The sequence below is a fragment of the Astatotilapia calliptera genome, chromosome 14, assembly GCF_964374335.1.
Source record: "Astatotilapia calliptera chromosome 14, fAstCal68.1, whole genome shotgun sequence".
In the NCBI taxonomy this organism is placed as follows: Eukaryota; Metazoa; Chordata; class Actinopteri; order Cichliformes; family Cichlidae; genus Astatotilapia; species Astatotilapia calliptera.
Genome location: NC_137435.1, coordinates 12,540,120 through 12,559,214, shown reverse-complemented (window position 1 = coordinate 12,559,214; position 19,095 = coordinate 12,540,120). Strand labels below are relative to the sequence as shown.

The 19,095-nt window shown below is 40.6% G+C and overlaps 1 protein-coding gene across 1 annotated transcript; it reads left to right on the top strand.

Annotated features, from left to right (window-relative positions):
- Positions 1-1,202: 1,202 nt before the first annotated feature.
- tsr1 (TSR1 ribosome maturation factor) lies at positions 1,203-13,067 on the top strand. Its single transcript, XM_080288854.1, has 15 exons — positions 1,203-1,364; positions 3,466-3,565; positions 3,656-3,884; positions 4,281-4,415; positions 4,521-4,972; positions 5,506-5,641; positions 6,034-6,218; positions 9,730-9,932; positions 10,036-10,195; positions 10,292-10,402; positions 10,501-10,633; positions 11,990-12,106; positions 12,279-12,419; positions 12,509-12,583; positions 12,670-13,067. The coding sequence occupies exons 1-15, from the start codon at positions 1,234-1,236 to the stop codon at positions 12,846-12,848; spliced, it is 2,487 nt and encodes an 828-aa protein (XP_080144980.1). The 5' UTR covers positions 1,203-1,233; the 3' UTR covers positions 12,849-13,067.
- Positions 13,068-19,095: the final 6,028 nt, after the last annotated feature.

Here is a 19,095-nt window from a genome sequence, read left to right as displayed (position 1 = left end):
CTTAAATAATAAGAACATGAAAACTAACAGAAAAATACAATAAATGAATGGATACACAAAGCCACCCAGGGGGAATGTTAACACAGACATGTAAGATAGGTTGTAGCAGTTTATCTATCACAAACGCAAGTTAACAGAAAACAAGTGATCTCAAGGTAATTTCGGTAGATTGTACAATGCAACAGAGGGTCTGTATCTAACAGCAATCACATAATCACACTGTGGCCATGAGCAGCCACATGACTACAGTGGGGAGGAAAAACTCCCTTTTAACAGGAAGAGACATTTGGCAGAACCAAGCTCAAGGAGGAGCAGCCACATGCTACAACTGGAGTTAATGACATGCATTTGACATGTAAATGTATTGGGTGTGACAAGAAGGAAATAGAGAAGGAATGCTCATTGTATCATAGGAAATCCCCTGCAAGCCTGAGGCTATAGCACAATAGCTAAGGGACATGATCCAGCCCAGCTTTCTTAAAAAGGAAAGATTCATATGCTCATTTCTAATCCTTGCCACTCCATCCTGCTCACTCTCGTTAAAAATCTTAATATCTTCAGCTCTGCCACTTACAGCTTGGCCTCCTGTCTTTTTGTTAGTCCCACTCTCTCCAGACCATACATCATAGCAGATCTCAATACCATCTTGTAAACTTTCCCTCTTTTGCTGCCATCCTTCTGTCACAAATCACCCCTGACACTGCCTGCACTCACTTTTTCACCACTCTTTGTGGACCATCTGTTGCTTTTGGTGGTTGATCCCAGATAATTAAATTTATCCACCTTCATAACATCTATTTCTTGCACTTTCACTGTTACACCCGTCTCCCCCTCATTCCTCATTCCACATGTACTCTGTCTTGCTTCTACTTTTCACTCCACTTCTCTTCAGAGCATACCTCCACCTCTTAGGCTTTCTTTCTCTTCCTCACTACTCTCACAAGAGATCACAACATCATCTGTAAACACTGCAGTCCACAGAAACTCCTGCCTGACCTCATATATCAACCTGTCCATCACCACTGCACACAAGAAGGTGCTCAGAGCCTCTGTGCCTCCACCGAGGCACAGAGCAGCTCCTTTTGACCTCATTTACACCTCTTCATCAAGACTATCAAAGCAAGTTCAAATAATGCTTATCCAAGCTTTTATTTTGAAGAAAAGCTTTCCGGAAGACACGTCCCTATCGTGACGTTGCTGCAAGTGCGGAAGTAAATTAGCTGACATACCCACATGGTGGAAATGGCTGCTGATGGGGAAAAACAACAGGGCCACAGACCCGGCATATACAAACAAAAAAATAAAGGACACAAACATGGCAAGCACCGGACGAAAGGAGAAATTGAAAGGGAAAACAAAGGCAAGTCGCGTCCAGCTGCACAGCGTTAAACCTGGGGCTTACATGTGTGTTGTTAGCATGTAGCGGTTGCTTCTGCAAGTACACGTGTTGGGCTTTAAGTGCTCAATCCTTTCAGTACAGTATCTTATATCGTAGCACTTTTCTTTTAAAGGTATTTAGTGAAAGTCTGTATTCGCTTGCGAGCCTCGTTTGGTGTTTAACTGGAGATTGCCAATGAGCTTCAGCTATTTAAACGTGGTCCGGGGGTCTTCCAGATATCCAGTTACTGGAAAATCAGAGGACTTAACACTCTGTATTACACCGAGAAAGTTTATCATTAAAAACATTTTTGTTCTATTTAAATTCAAGCTCACATTCCGACTTGTACACGTTTTACACCTGATTTGAATGATCGTCAGATAGTAACACTACATGTCAAGCAGTACAGCAATGATAGTTTATGCTATAATTTAATGTTAATTTCATTTCATTCAGCGTAAAGCAGTACACAAACACATTTGGACACCTTGTAGCTTAAACAAATATATTCAGGCAAAAGTCTTATATCTGTAAACAAACCTAAATTTTGTGGATTAGTGAATTTGTCGGCATTTTACATTTATTGGAATGTCTGAGATACAAAGTAACGTGGACACTTTAATAAAAAATTATTTGAGCACACGTGATTAACATACAGCCAGATGACGCAATCGTGCCCTAAAGAGTACACACAATAACCCCCACTGCTCAATAAAAGCCAGGAATGTTGATTTAAATGACTGAAGTGTCTGCACTGCAGTTAAACTAGATTCCAACAGAGGGCGCTCCACTAATGTGTGAGAATAAATGTATTATGTATTATGGCTGATGGATAATCATCCAGCCGGCTTGTGCTGTTATTCAACATCATATATGCTGTCAGACCTTAGCAGTGATGTGTCATTCATCAATATATCAGGTATAAATAAACCCCAGTCTCAAACTGGAAAAATATATTCACATATAAGGCAGTGTGGTAGTTAAAAACAACAAAGGAATGTTCGTCTCATTGTTGTTCATTGATGCTTGTATGTATTGCAGTGGTATCAAAGTTGGTTAGTAAAAATAGTTTAACATAAACAGAACAACATAATGAAAAATTATTTCAGTTAATTGATATTTATGATAATTATGAGTATGGATTTGTTCATAATTTGTCTTCAATATGAAATTCATTATTATTCATTCACTGATGCACATGTGTACTAATACTAAATGGTAAATGTCAGTCATTGTACAGTCTGTATTGTAATATGTTTTATCAGTTACATCTGCAGTAATGCATAATTGACAGTAGGCAATTGGCTTTAAAAGCTAAACAAGAATTTAAGTGGACTGTTTAATGTAAGTAATCTTTTTATTGGATTATCAGAGTATAGCACTACAGTCTTGTCTGCAGACTTTAGCCAGCGGGGACAACAGCAATTTTCTGGGGGCTCCTGGTGAAACCAGCATATCAGTTTCAACTACAAGTGGGATACAAATGAAAACCAGAAAACTCTTGGAACAAAAATGACTGTTTCTTGTCTATAGAGTCTGCTTTATCTCTTGTTATATAAGGTTTGACACATAGCTGTAAAAAAATAAAATATTCTAACAAAGTATAGTGCCATTTCTACTGAATTCATTGACTATGAAACAAATCAGTACTGTGCATATAAAATTTAGTCCAGTTGTCTAATGTGTGGTCTTTTGCTTACTTTATTTATATCAGCATGACCCTCTGGGGGCGGGGAAGCTTTGTCTGCTGCAACAGCTGCGCTGTTGTGTTGACTTGAACTTCATTCTGCAGGTGTTTTTGATTGGTTGTCTTGCCAGCATATGTTTTAAAGCAGCAAAGATATTGTAAAAATCAAACGGCCGATGTTCACACACTGTTTTTGTATTTGCCGAGATTTACTGACATCTTAGACTTCAGCTGCTTTAACATTGTGCAGCAGAGTGGAGCATGATCCATATGTGTGTGTTAGAATAGAAGTTCTTTCTAAGCAGCAAGGTTGTGGGTTGTAGTAAGGCCTATATTAAAAGAATACTATACACATTGTATAAATTAATAAATAACTTGTGTTGCAATGTCTCACAGGCAGAGTGTCGGTGACAGTCCTTACCAAAAAACAGAGGAAGGAGCAAAAGAAGATGGACAGAAGGCACAAAGCCAACCAGCTGCGCAAGAATAAGAAAGACATGGTAATTTAAAATATCACATGATGGATCGCTGTTCTTAAATTCTTAATGTAACGAATCTGGAGTTGCTTGAGTTTCTTTCTCTCTTCCCAGGTCCTGACAGAAAAGCGACGTCTTGGCAGCAGGGATGGTCCTCCTCATTTGGTTGTTGTGGTGTCCCTACATGCTCAAGCCGATGCTGGAGCCATCACTAAGCTGCTTCGTGGAGAAGGCGCTGGGGGCATTGTACATCACGACCGGTGCATCAGTGGTGTCAGTGACAGTTTTGGGCTGATTCTGCCTCGTTTTAAACAGAGGTTCACCTTTCTAAGTCAGAGTACAGGTAAGCATTAGAAAAGAGATTTCCTTTGGGGAAAAAAAAAGTGAGCCAGAAGCACAAGTAGTGTTGCTTCTGTGATATCTATTGATGTAATTTTAGTTTATCAAATGTAAAAGACATTACAATTTGAGAATTTTGTTCATAGAATAAGTAAACATCCCTGGTAATGCTGACACACTTGTGACATACTGTAGAATACCATAGAAGAATAAGAAGTTAAGTCAGATATGTTACTGTACTTTAGATACGATTTTTTTTATCTATTTATATTTTGTGTTGTAAAATTGATGTTGTGTTCAGTAAATGACATTCTAAAACAAATATTTTAAAAATGTACTCTGTTTTTTGTGTGTGTGTGTGTGTGTGTGTCTTTAACACTTCTGTAATCTCTTTTTATAGCTGACATGCACTCCCTACTGGATGTGACAAAGATTGCAGATAGCCTTGTATTTGTGTTGGATTCTACTGAAGGCTGGGACACCTATGGAGACTATTGTCTCTCTTGCGTCTTTGCTCAGGGTCTCCCCAGCTATGGTAATTATAAATCTTTCTTTCTTTTTTCTTTTTTAATTTAATTGACTTCGTTTCTGATGTGCCTCTACTAAGCCCTTGTCTCTCTCCCATATTCAACCTACATAGCACTGGTGTGTCAGGGTGTGTCTGAGCTCCCTGTGAAGAAGAGGGTTGAGTCCAGAAGAGCTTTGTCAAAGATCACAGAGGCCCGTTTTCCTGATGCTCGTCTCTTCCCGCTGGACTCCGAGCAAGATGCCACACTACTTCTCAGACACCTGGGGACACAGAGACAGAGAAAGTTGGGTTTCCGCTCCAAACGGTCACATCTCATTGCTCAACATGTCACTTTTACACCCAACAACCCTGTTGATAGTACAAGTGGAGCCACTGGCCTGGGCACACTCTGTGTGTCCGGGTATGTCCGTGGCCGCCCTCTGCGGGTTGACAGACTGGTACACATCAGTGGTCATGGTGATTTTCAGCTCAGCCAGATTGATGCCCCAGTAGACCCTCTTCCTCTGAACTTAACAGTGTCCAGACCACTGAAGCCGAGCAAAGGAGGAGATGTTGACATGCAGGTAGTTGTTGCTGCTTTTTTTTAATACTTTAACTTTGCAAATGTACATGCAGACCTGATAGCGTACACTTTATTAAACAATAAATTATATAAATGACTTCATTTATTGCTCTACTGCATCACCAAAATTAAAATTTTTGGGGGAGTTTTACCTAGCTTTGGACTTTTTTGATAAGTTGTATTATGGATATTTGTTTCTCACTTGTGGACTCAGGCATGCATTTTCCACACTATACAAAGCATAGCTCCAAACTTGAAGCATGGAAACCTGTTTAAGTTAGGTAATCCATTACAACTGTCAGCATCTGTTTTTATCAATGTAATATTACTGTTGCATAACAATTGGAATGTACCCCTGCTAAAACTCTGTGCATTTTCCCCACGCTGTTTTTAACCATTAAAACTAATTCAAAGTGAATATAATGAATGGTGGTCAGTTGGTTTAAATGCGAAGTGAAACTTTAACACCTTTAACTGTTTTGGAGTGTTAGTTGATATGGGTCACATTTACCTGCTCATTTGCGTTTCCCACAGGAAAATGAGGCCCCTGTGAGGGTGCTCATGAAAGCGGACCCATCCAACAGGGAGAGTCTGCAGGCAGAGGCTGAGGTGGATCCCATGGACGGAGAGCAGACATGGCCAACAGAATCAGAACTGCTGGAAGCTGAAGGTGAAGAAACAGAATTTATCGATAATGCTCTCAGAAAATGATGATGACTAAGATACAAAATGACAGATCTTGTGTTAGAACAGTCACACTTGATTTGAAGTTACAACTATATCACTTTATACTTTCAAGTAGTGGGAAACTGTCTGACTGATGTAAATATATGTAACTTAATTGACAGTTTTAATAGACACAACAAACCAGTTAAACAAAGACTTTGCTATAATGTTATTGATGTACAGTAAAAATTTGGATGGTTACACATAGCTGAAGCAATTCAGTCATTTCTAGTAAATAGAAATGAGTAATGTGCTTTTCTTGATGCAAGAGTATACAGTTTATCGTGCCAGGAAAACACAGGATTCAAAGTTGTTTTTTGATGTTTCTCTCTTTAGAAGCCAGGAAGAAAAAACGTGTAATGAAGGTCCCTAAAGGAACATCAGACTATCAGGCCACGTGGATTGTTGATGAAGGTGAGGAGGAGAATGGCGACATGGATGAAGAAAGTAGTGACAACGATGATGATGATGACATGATGGATGAAGCCATGGATAAAGAAGATGGGGAGATTGACTCTCAGGTACACATTTAAAGTAATTTTGACATAAGTCTTTAATGACACAGTGAAGCAGAAGATAAATAAAATGCAAGTATCAGTTTAAATTTTCCTTTTTTTAAAACTTTTCACAAAAAAGACGGGTATAAAGTTTATAATGATATGACAGCCTAGCCTTGTAAAATGCGATACACTGAAAAGTGGGCATTAATTGAAATGGACATAAATAGTGTATTTTTTTTTTTAAATAAAGCTCAGGTCAGGATATAATCTAAGCAGAGATGCTCAGACATCTCTTTGTTTAGCCAGCTCGTCTGTCTAGCTAGGTCTTGAGGTCTACTGGTTTGTTAACGAGGCGTTCCCAAGCCAGCCAAGATGTAGTCTGTCCAGCTTGTCCTTAGTCTACCTTGGTCTCTTCCTGGGTTGGACATTCAACTCACCTAGGAAGCATGCAGGAGATATCCTAGGCTCATGCCCTCACCATGTCAGCTAGCTCTTTTCAATGGAGGGGAGAAGCAGCACGACTGTGAGTGACTCTGCTTTTCACCCTACCTTTAAGGCTGAGACCCCCTTTGGAGGAAACTAATTTCCCGTGCCTGTATCCCTGTTCTTACTGTTTCAGTAACTACAGCTTTGCCTTCCTGCTTAGCTCTCTTCGTAACAGCAGTCTGTTTCAGTGCAGACACTGCACTAATCATCTTTCAACCTGTTGCTCAATTCTTCCCTGACTTGTGAGCAAGATTTAAAGATACTTGCTCTCAATGGGGCAGGTTCCTAACTTGGGGTGGACACGCCATGATTGAAGAAGTGCTCTGTTTCAAGCCATGAGGCCTGAGTAGGCTCAGACTAAAAAAAAAACAACACACGAGTTTGCCTACCTGTGGGCGCACCACCAAAAATTAAAGCTGGATAATTTACCACTGTGGTAAGAATAATAAAGCGTGCTTACATGCTAAAATTGAATAATTCAGAGAAGCCCTTAGTCCGTAGTATCATATTTAATAAAACGTTTAACAGCATTTTACTGCAAAACAAGGTACAGTAAGTTACCAATTACTTAGATAACAACGCTTTCCATGGAAAATACCAGAGACTCACTACAGGATTCAGATGACTTGATTACGACAGGTTTTTCATTCTAGTATGGATGATGTAGAGGGTTTGTGTGTCAGTGATTGTACAAATGTTGTTATATTTGGAATTTTTCTTTCATTTCTCATTTAGTAGTTTGACCAGAAGTTCAGCCAGAACATACCTTTTATGGTTATTTTGTTGCGCGGGGTCATGTTGTCATAGCAACAGTGTACCGGTAGCTAAGGTCAGGCGGTGCAGTCCTGTGGAGGATGATGAGGATGGTAATTTGTGAAGAAGCAATAAAGTGTTGGCGGTTCCGGGGCTGAAGCGGTGCATACGTGACCCACAGGCAGTGCACCTCACTGCTGAGAGGCACTGTTTATTTTCTCAGTGTCTGACTCTGGCGTGTAGTGCCAGGCTGCTCACCACAACAATAGTGTTTGGAGCAGGAATCCCAAGAGAAGCCTCCTGTCTTCCTGTCTTGTGAACAGAACTTCCTGTCTGGACGAAGGGAGGGGTTGGCCATTTATTTATTTCCCACTCCGCTTGAAAAGAAGTCAGGGAAACTTTCCTTATGCAACAGGTTCATTACGATCTGTGATTGTTATTAGCATGCATTTGATGTCAAGGTTAGCGCACAGGCATGCGTATCTAGACGAAGGTAACAATAGTGGAAAGGGTACTTCAAATGATAATGATTATTATTACTATTGCAGCAAGGATGTTGGAAAGGTTGTGTATCAGCCGCATGCTGAGAGCTTTCCGCTCTTGCGTCTGGCTTCTCCTGTAATTTGCCAGCCAAGGGAGCACAGCAAAGCATGTCTTCTTTGATGATTCATTTCCTTATCCAAATATGTTGCCCTTGGATGCTCAATTTCTAGATATTGTTTTAAGAGTGGATGTCTTGCACTGGAGAGTGTCTTTACGTAACACACTGAATTCAAATGTATGCAAAGCAGGGATTCCCATAGTTTGAATTCGGGCAATTGCTTATCCCATTCACACATACAAGGCCCCTCGGTGCTGTTTGTTTATTGTGGCGGAGTTGTTGGTTATGTTACATAAATATTTTCTATAATTAGGATCGTTTTGATGTCATTTGTTTTCCTGCCATTTGTGTCTGGTTATTGTTAATACTGGCAGCAACTAACAAAGTAAGTGTTTGGTAACAGTAGGACAACAATATAGTACATTACATTACAGCAAGAGAACATTATCCAGGAGTAAGGCTGGGCGATTTTGTTTTTTGGCTATATCATGATATATGATATATACCACGATATGTTTAACTAGCCTCCAAAAACAAATGTTATATTCAACCATATATATCATTCATACAGTCACTGTCTGTGGTCAACACAGACCTTTTTTTTTGTCGTATGGGATCACTTTGGCAAACGAAGACGCCAGTGTCATCTGCGTCATGGTCGGTTTATTTAGAGTTTTCTGTGGTGTGTGGGGAGATGTTGACATGCGGACTTTAAAACATTCTTCATTTTGCAATGGATGACTTCTCAGGTGGTGGAATAAATTTGTGGTGCTGCGACCTTTTGTGGCAATGGTTTTATGCCATGTTTTGCAAATTATGGCATTTTGTTTGACATGCTCCTTTTGAAAACCAAACCACTGCCAGTAAATGTTTCTCTTTGGAACTAGCTTGTCCGACTCGTCTTCAGTTACAGTCTCATTCATTTCCTCGTCTGAAACTCCGGCTGTCACCATATTTTTTTTCTTATAAGGTAGAATATAAACACGCATGCTCAGCGCAGTGTGCCGTGCAGAAAACCTTCTGCTTTGGAGGGAGGATTAGTCATGCAGTCGCTCCAAAAAAACCTCTGAAAAGCTTAATATTGCCAGGGCAGTTCATACTCAATGGTTCCGATAGACCCATTTTAACCATCGTACGTGGAAAAACTTTTGATACATGAAGTATATTCAATATATCGCCCATGCCTACCCAGGACACTTGTTTAACTCAGTATATTAGGATTAGAAGCTCAGGGTTTTAAAAAGAGGGAGCCAGACTCACAGCTGGTAAAAGGTTATTTAAACATGTTTTCAGTGGTCTTGTAATTTGAAAATATAGTTTGTTTGTTATCTGAGTTATATCTACTATATAATGCTGAAATTTGGCCTTGGCACAGAAAATTCCATATAAAATTTTGTTTGGGTGGCAAAAATGTCAGAGACAGATGTCTTAAAGTCAAGGCCAACCAAACTAAAACTACTGTGAGGCTAGCCGTATTCCCCTTGTGGCCCATGACCTTCCTTCCTTCCTTGAATTAACCAATAGTGTTATCTCTGTCACTGCATTTGCTGTTAGTAAATGCCAAAGCATCAAAGCTTCTTCACTGATCACTAAAAATGAGTACAATGATTGTTGTGTTTATGGTCAGAGAGCAGCTTGCATTCTTTGTTCAAACCTCTTGTACTAAATTTGTCCTGTGTCCTCTCTGCCCAGGACCCAGGTTCATGCTGTGATTCAGAAGAGGAGGAGGAGGAAGAGGTGTGCTCCACAGAGCGAGCGGGTGCAGATCAGCGCTATGATGAACATATGGATGAAGCTGCCGAAGAAGAAGGCCTAAAACGCTACCGTGACGCTCGAGCCAATGAAATGTTCCCCGATGAGGTGGACACGCCCCTCGACACTCCAGCTAGAATCAGGTCAGTAGCGTTTCTTTTATGCTTTTTGTTTCTTTTACATTTCCTTTTGGGATGGAATATTTATTGTTTCCTGTTTGTTTGGGTTGCCGTCCTGTTCTCGCAGGTTCCAGCGTTACAGGGGGTTAAAAAGTTTCCGCTCGTCACCTTGGGACCCCATGGAAAACTTGCCCCTCGACTATTCGCGTATATTCCAGTTCCAGAGCTTTGAACGCACTCGCCGCCGCATATTGGCTGAGGCTGCAGCTGAGGAGGATGGAGCCATGGTAAAGTAGACAACAGTAGTTGTCTTCAGCTGTAAATGCTCTCATGTTTAACCATGATTTTTGGCTTCACTCACTCTGCTGTCCTCCACGTTTCAGGATGGCTGGTATGTGACCCTGCACATCATTGATGTGCCTTTTTCTGTGATGGAGAGTGTCCAGTCAGGCAAACCTCTGGTTCTCGTGTCTCTCTTGCCCCATGAACAGAAGGTATTCACATCTGAAAATGTTTCCTTTTCGTAAGAAAAGCTGCACCAGCTACACAGAATAATTTTTGCTGACCTCATGTTTTTTTCTTCTGTGCATAGATGTCAGTCATGCATGTTTTGGTGCAGAGACACCCCAGTAACACAGAACCGATCAAATCTAAAGAGGAGCTTGTGTTCCATTGTGGATTTCGGAGATTCCGAGCCTCTCCCATCTTCTCTCAACACACATCAGGTAGAAAACCTGCTGAATTCATCCAGTACATTCATCAGAACAAACGGCAGTAGTGATCCTACATAAACAAACTTAAATCAAACGCATTGCCAGAGATGTATCAATTCAGGGCTAAGGGCTTGTAACGTCCAACTTCCTGCATTCTTGACTGACCGGTAACTGACTGATCAGTCTAACTAACATATCGTTTATTGTTTGGCTATAGCTATCAAGAAGAGATAAAGCTTGCCAAACTAAGTCACAAACCGCCATAATGTTTGTAACAACAAACCAAATCAAACAGTTAAATCGCCCTCACCGAGCTGAACATGGGCATTTTAAATAAGCTAACAAAGTAATGTGGTTAAAGCGAAAACTATCCAGAGTTTAGAGCTAGCCGCAAGCTAGCAGCCTCGGTATGAGCAAAAGATCCAACCAGTTATGACGAAAATTATGGAGATGAGAGAAAAGGATATCCTGTTATCTGGTGAGTTTATAAACACTTGAAAATTATACAAGAACCTGACATTTGCTTTGTTATATAAATATGTTGTACCTGCTTCTGTTTGCCAAGGTAAAATATGTCAGATAAAGGTGGATGTACAGCAGGTCGTTTTGCCTCTTTGCAAAAGCAGAGCACTTTATTTTCACTTGTTTCACTGAGAGAAGTTCCTGTAACTTACTGCAGTTGAGGGCAAAAATCGGTTAAAAAATACAACAACAAAAAAAATCAGATATCATAACCAGCCAACATGCAGACTAAATGCAGTGTTTTAACATCTGGTTCATATTACAAGTAAATCTTGTAATATTGAAACACACCTGGTGCTAATCTAGTATCTATTATTCCACGAATTTAGTTATGATGGGTCACCTGGAACTCGGTGGGTTCATTGTACCACTTGATTTTTTTTTATTTTTTATGATGTTGAGACGGTGTCCTTAAACAGAACCACCTCTATGCATTTGCATTACGGGAGTGCTATTACTGTAATATTTGTTGTTATAATGCTATGCTGTGTTCTTTTGAAAAAAAATGTATAAAAAGGTATCATCCAGTAAAAAACATAAACGTAACCTTTTTATTATTAAAATAACCTTTTCATTATTATTATTATTGTTATTATTGACATTTTAATTAAGATGTGTCGATCTTAAGCTGAAAAAGTCAGAAACTGAAAAATGTCTTTCCACCATGTAAGGTCGACTTTCGGTTCTTTACAAAACAAGAACTGTTAATCAAGTTACTTTATTAGTATAATGATCTTAAAAGCTACTTCTGGAAACAAGATATCTGTTGGATATATTATTATTATTATTATTATTATTATTAATAATAATAAAATCTTTTTTTTTCCCCTCCACCTTTTTTTCTAGCTGACAAGCATAAGATGGAGCGCTTCCTCAGACCAGATGCCCCCATTGTAGTGTCACTGTATGCCCCCATCACCTTCCCCCCTTCAGGAGTCCTGCTTTTTAAGCAAAGGAATGATGGTGAGATGGAAAGTCCTGTTTACGTCAACACGAGTAAATTGAATTAGTGGCCTGGCTGCCCTCAAGTTAAACTTTAGACCATTCATCCTGTTGGTGGTTTTGATTAATTATCCACTTAAGCAAATTCTGTACTGGCCTTTGAGCACGTGTTCTTCTTACTGTGTCTTTCTAGGCATCCAGGACCTTGTGGCTACAGGCAGTCTGCTCAGTTGTGACCCTCAGCGTGTTGTGCTGAAGAGGATTGTTCTGAGTGGACACCCATTCAAAATTAACAGGCGCTCTGCTGTTGTTCGTTACATGTTCTTTAACAGGGGTGAGAGGACGTTCTCATACTGTTATTACTGTCACTGCAGACATAATTCCTAATTTTTTCATTAAAATTTTCTTGACTTTCTTTTACAGATGATATCATGTGGTTCAAGCCAGTGGAGCTGCGAACAAAATGGGGTCGGAGAGGTCACATCAAGGAGGCCTTAGGTGAGAAAATTTAAGAATAAAACCCTGTGTCTGTGTCTCTGTGCCTTATTTGCTGTGGATTCTCACTGCCATTTCTTATTTTTCAGGAACACACGGTCACATGAAATGCGTGTTTGACAATCAGCTACGCTCTCAAGACACTGTGCTGATGAATTTGTACAAGAGAGTGTATCCTCGGTGGACGTATGACCCCTATGTGCCCGCGCCTTTAACTTGGGTGAAGAGAGAAGGCACTGTGGAAATGGAAGACTTGGATATGGAATAGTGGAGGGACAGAATGACAAGCCATGTAATAACAGAAACATCCAAGTGGTTTCAGGACACTTTAAAAGAGTGGAATGCGTATTAAATAAATCTATTTTGATCCAAAGTTAAGCTTTCTTGTTCCATTTTGCATCCAAGCCTCAAACATGCTGCAGAGTTTGTTTTGACCACTAGATGGCAGGAATGGATAAGTATTAATAAAGCTTCCTACGTGTTTGTAGAGCATCTCACTTTTTCTTTTTTCCTAAATGGGTAAAAAAGATTTGAGTCACTGCCTCTAAACAAATAGTTGAGTTGCACTGAGTGCTTTATGATTAAACAAATCTGAGAGCTGGTACCACGACGACTGGGTGAGTTCAGTAATTTAACATTAGGCATGTATCGAGCTCATTACATGGGCAACTCTTTGAAGTCATGCATGTGTGGCTTAATGCCTACGCACATTAAAATGTAGAAAGCTAGGACGAAATTATGTATTGATAATGACCGAGATACGTGAGGAACTTTAATCATGGAAAGAGAACTCCCAAGTCGCACTTTTAAGGAAACGTTCTTTTCTGTAATCGCTTAATGAAATGCTGTTTGGAAAAATCACAGCTTTGAGCATTATTTATGTTATCTTTTATCATACACATGCCTCAGTATAGTTTACTTAAAAAATATAGGCTGAAGAACTAATAAATGACTTGAATTTTAGCACAGAGTGAAACAACAATGGTGCAAAATAGAAGACGAATTGCCACCATTACATGAGTGAGAAGCCAAAAGGTTGATTGATCTCCACAAAATTCACTCTTGCTACACTTTCCTGTACATGATAATTCCCTGATGTAATTTACGAATCGAGTGCATGACATTGTATGAGCACTCAAAAATAAAAGCACTGATAAGACTGTGCCTCCTACCAGCAATGTTTAGCCCCCCCCCCCCCCCCCCACACACACACACACACACACACACACACACTCTGGCAGTTTGGCTCTTCATGGTGGTCTTGCCCTGACCTGTAGCCTTCTTTTCAGTTCTAGTCAACACACATACACACAGATCATAACCCCTGTTAATTTGAAACTAAAGCTGAAATGCTCTACACTTTTGCGTCCTCCCCTGCGCCGTACTTTCTTTCTTCGGAGAACGCTGATTTATGAATTGCAATATTTATCGTAAAAAACTGAGCCCCTGCATGCCTGCAGCAACATGATTCATCCGTGGACTCTGTTGGGATTGCACCATAAAGGCATGCCAGTGTGTCTGGGAAACCTGAAGGTGAAGTCTTTTGGATGAAGTGGAGAACATGATCCAAGAAAAGAAGATGGAGGGAGGCAAAAAAGTTCACCCTGAGCATTTTTGTTTGAGAACAGTGGAAAAAAAATTACATAAATTGAAAAAAAGACAATGCAAGAAAGACAAATGTCCCTACTATTTTTGGAGCCAGGGAAGGTGGGAGCACTGGACAGTTTTGAGGTAACACTTCATATATTTAGTACCTCACTATGGATTCCTACAGGGGCACGGCAACAGTGATGTGTTGAACACATCTTGTTCAGGCTGAGAGGCAGAGAGTATGCTCTGCCGCTAAAGGGGAGGGGGACTTCAATACCCCGATGATGGAGAACGCTCTTACACTAACACATACAAAAATGGAACTGTATTTAGATGCGTGCACTACATTTTTCCCTGACACTATCAATTTGAAACAGATAAACATTTAGCTGTTTGGGGACCAACTGCGACGTGGTAAGACTGAATCCAGCCCATAAGTGAAGTGTGTGTTTGGCAAAGGCCACCCTCTGAAGACTTGAATGCTGGTGACTTAGTGCTGTTTGGATCAGGAATGTCTTGTGGTTCCCAGTTCACTGCCACCACACTCAGTTGGCTCTCACAGAAGATATAATGGGTGAGAGATTTTTCCGTTGGATGTGGATAAAGAAACGGAAGGAGAGAAAAGGGGCAGCGAGGGAGTGAGAGATAAGGGAAGAACTAGTTGATGTTCTGCCTGAATAAAGCCAGAAGTGGTGGGAGGAAGCAGTCAAAGGAATGTTAAAAAAAAAAAAGGGGGGATGCATAGAATTTGGAAATTAAAATAAAACATTAGTGGGTGAGAGAGCCAGTGAGAGAGAGAGTGAAATGGAGGAGTGTGAGAGTCTGAGGCGGTGTGGGCGAGGGAGTAAGGAGAGCGAGAGTGGCTGGCGTTTATGGATTGCAGATGTGGCGCTATGGGGTTTTGGCAGGGGCCATGCGCGCCTGAATCCTGCACCGGCTGGGTGGCACCGGGGTGAGAGCGAGGTCACCGCACCGCAGCACACAGCCCATAAAACACTGACTAGTGGGGGGAACGAGAGAAAGAGAAGGTAGGCCTCAAACGCACACTAAGCCGGGACTGCGTTGCGGAGTGGGTGAGCAGATTACATTTGGGGTGCAATCACACACAAGCAGACCCAAGCAAGAGTCAGGCTTGGGTCAAGTCATATGTTAATAAAGCTCGGAGCTGATGAGCTTATCTCAGATACAAAAGATGAGCTTTCTGTAAATAAACTCTATCTGCCCCACCCATCAACTATGACAAGTCACACCATCTCTTCTGTTGACAGAAAACTTTCCACTTCTGCACTTAATGCTAAATTTAGTTTATACAGTACAAAGGAGCAGCAAGCTAGCCAAGTGTAGACCAAAAGTGTTCAACTCGTGGTTTTTCTCATAGGCTCATCCTGTAAAGTTTGCCATTTCTCATGCCATCCTCAGGCCAACCTCACTGGATCTGGTCCAAGCAAAAATGCTTATTAAAAAAATGAGAAACTGTACTTGTTTTATTTTATTTCTTTGCCAAACTCATTGGAGTTACAGTTCTGAGAATGAACAATATGACTGCAATAATTTGCCTCAAGTAGGCCTATTTAAGTTTTAATGGAGCAGAGAGTGTTGCTGACACACTCTGCGCACAGATATATTTGATTAGTAACCTTAGGTTTATCATACGTGTACAGTAATTGGCAAGCATCTTTAGATGACCTGTGTATACATATGGCACTATGTACACTCTGAGCAGCACACAGTACATATGGTTTACTGCAAATTAAACTTTACTTACAGCAAAATTTTAAAAGTGGGATATGAGGCAGTCATTAGCTGCCTTTGCGTGTTTACAGGGGAAAAATGTTCTGTAATCAAGTAGATATTGGCAAAAATTATTTTGGCACAAATTTCTAAGGCACTCTTTAGAAACAATGCTGCCTACGTGCTATGGAGCTTATTTGCTTGAGTAATAGTGAGATTTAGTATAAAGTTATTGTTATTATGTGTATTATCGCTCGCACATCTGAATATTTAAATTTGACTAATTATTTTATTTTTGCTTAAATATTTTCCATCCATCGATTTTCCTAACCCCTTGTCCAAATGCAGCTTGCAGAGAAGCTGAAGCATATCACAGGTGTTCTAATTTTTATAAAGTATTAAGCACAAAAAATAAATAAATTGAAGCTCACTTACCGTACATATGAAATATAAATGAGTTTTCACGCATGCTTTTGTTGATCAAAAACACAATGCAGATGCCTAAAAACGATTAAAAAAACATTCCAGTAAAATGTTAATATGTTTTCAAAAAACAAAAAAAGATTATCCGGCTTTTAAGTAATATTAATATTGTGCCAACTCAGAGCTGAGTATGTTTTTGATGCATTGTAAAACCAAATGACAGCACCAGTATTAAATTAAAAAACACACTTTATCAAATGTTTTGGAAAAATTATGCTTTTTGTAACATTTTCATAAACGTTTGATGAACATCTCACATGCTCCCCTGTTTTTGTAGGTGCTGCCTGACAATACTTGCATATTAGGTCAGCTCTGTTTTTCTCTTTCTTTTGTGTTATCCTTCCTTCCCTCTGTTGTTCCCCTTTTTCTCCCTCTTAGCCTGGTCCTGACTCCCTGGTTCCTGGGGCTTGGCCAAGGCTCGTGTCCCCGGAGGAGCCAGAGAGGAGATGGAGAGGGGGCAGCAAGGGGGTGCTGAGACTGACTCCAAAACCACAGCTGCAGCAGCAGCCCCTCCTCTCCTCTCCTCTCCTCTCCTCTCCTCTCCTCTCCTCTCCTCTCCTCTCCTCTCCTCTCCTCTCCTCTCCTCTCCTCTCCTCTCCTCTCCTCTCCTTTCCGTTCCGTTCCTTTCCTTTCCCACCCTCTCACCTGGCACACTCCCCAGCTCTTCCATTAATCAGAAGGGAAAGGGTATTTTAGTGCATGTGTGTTTGTGTGTGAAAGACAAAGATGCTGACTGTGTGAGTGTCTAACTGAGTGTTTCTGTGTATCTATGTGTGTGTGTTGATAGAGAGCTGGATGGGTCCGGAGTGATGGTATGGAGACCAGGATCTCACAACAAAGCCGGAGAGTTCACCCAGAGAACAAAAGGAGGAGGAAGGGGGTTGACAGACATAAAGCCTGGTGAGCAGATTGGGACTGCCAGCGACGAAAAGGAAGAGGTAGACAGATGATCTGCAGAAGTTTTAAGGATAACAGGATGAGTCCAAAGCATCTAAATATGGTCCAAACCTAGTTTGCAACAATCTGAAATCCCTCTGATCCAGATTGTTTGGGGCATTTTTTAACAAAAGCGCTGCAGCAACACCTGCACACCAATTTATAATAGGCTCACAAGGCCAACAATCCATGACCTCGGATGTTAACAAATGTCATCAATATTCCCTTTAAGGTGCACACTGCCTCTCTACTTGCCTTCCTTCACCCTCTGATTATCCAGGTGGGAGTGAAATCTTTAAAAAAAGAAAAGAATAAATTCCAACCTGCTCTGCTTTCACCCCCCAACGGGCCTCCAAGAGTGCTTTTCTGCTGATATCACTGCACAGAGACCTGGCAAGCCAATCTCTCCCCAGCTCTATCATTCCCTTCTCCCTGCTTCCTGCCCTGATGATGTCACACACCATATGGTTTTCGGCAGTATCAAGCCGGAAAAGAGATTTAGTCAGTGGAGGGGAGAAGGAGAAAAAAGGAGGAGGGCTGGAGCTGTGCACAGGTTGGACACAGAAAACAAAAGGTTTGCTCTTCCCCCTGTGTGCACTGTGAATAGAAGGTAGAGAGAGAAAGCGAGAGAGGAGGGGTGGCGGAGTGGGAGGGAAGGGGAATGTTTGCATTGTGTGAGGCTAATGAGGAGAGACCAGGGAGCAGAGACCATGCATCGGACAGCCATGTGCTGCACAGGCGCCCGTTGGATTGGCCTACACACATGTGCGCACACACAGATACACAGATTTTAACATAGTTACTGATACCCACACTGCAGTTCAGGAGGAGGCCAGATATGTGTTGCACTACTTACTCAGTTTCAGTATCAGTCGAAAAAATATGTTCCCATTTCAATCTCCCTTTAACACCAGATCACATAACTGTCTGGCAGTCATACGCGGGCAGAAAAGTACAACCTAAAAGCAGTTAATCTGCTTTAAAGAGCATTTTAGCATCTTTCAGCTCATGATGTGGATTTTTCTTTTTTGCCACAACTTTACTGTCCTGAAGGCAAATGTTCATTAAAAAAAAAGAGAAAAAAACCAACTGCATGCCTGCTCAGCCTCAAACTGTAGAAAAAGTTGGCAACTATCTGGTGATAATAGAGCATTTAACTGCTAAAGTGCTAGATACATATGCATCTCTGAGGAGGCGGTGGAAACCCAACCGCAGCTAAACGGAGAGTGAGCACTGGATGGATGCCATATCAGTGTCAGTATTATGTTTGTTTCACATGATTTTTCTCGATTCTTCAAGTGTAAGAAAATGGAAATTTGAATTATAATTACATAAACAACAGGATAAACTCCCTCAGCTGAGGGAGAGTCACAGAGCTCAGGTTAAAGCTCAGAAGTAGACCTTAAATGAACATTTTGAAATTGTGCTTTTACCTCTATGGTAGCCCAAAGAATGTCTCCTTGCACCTTTAAAACACAATTTCACTGCAATATCTAATATGTACAATCAAAAAAGATTTCAACATGTAAGCTGCCTTGCTTCCATTATTAACGTTTAAACGAAGTCTGTTTACCATACAGAATTAATACTATTTATTTAATGCTCTTATCTCAATGATTGCAAGAATAGGTGAAAAATCCAGTTTCCTAAAATGCAAAATAAATTTTGTTTATTATTATTATTATTATTTTAAGTGGCTCCAATATTTTTGTATATTTTAATTTAATTTATATTAATTGACTGGATACATTAACAAACTGTGAAGGTCAAATAGT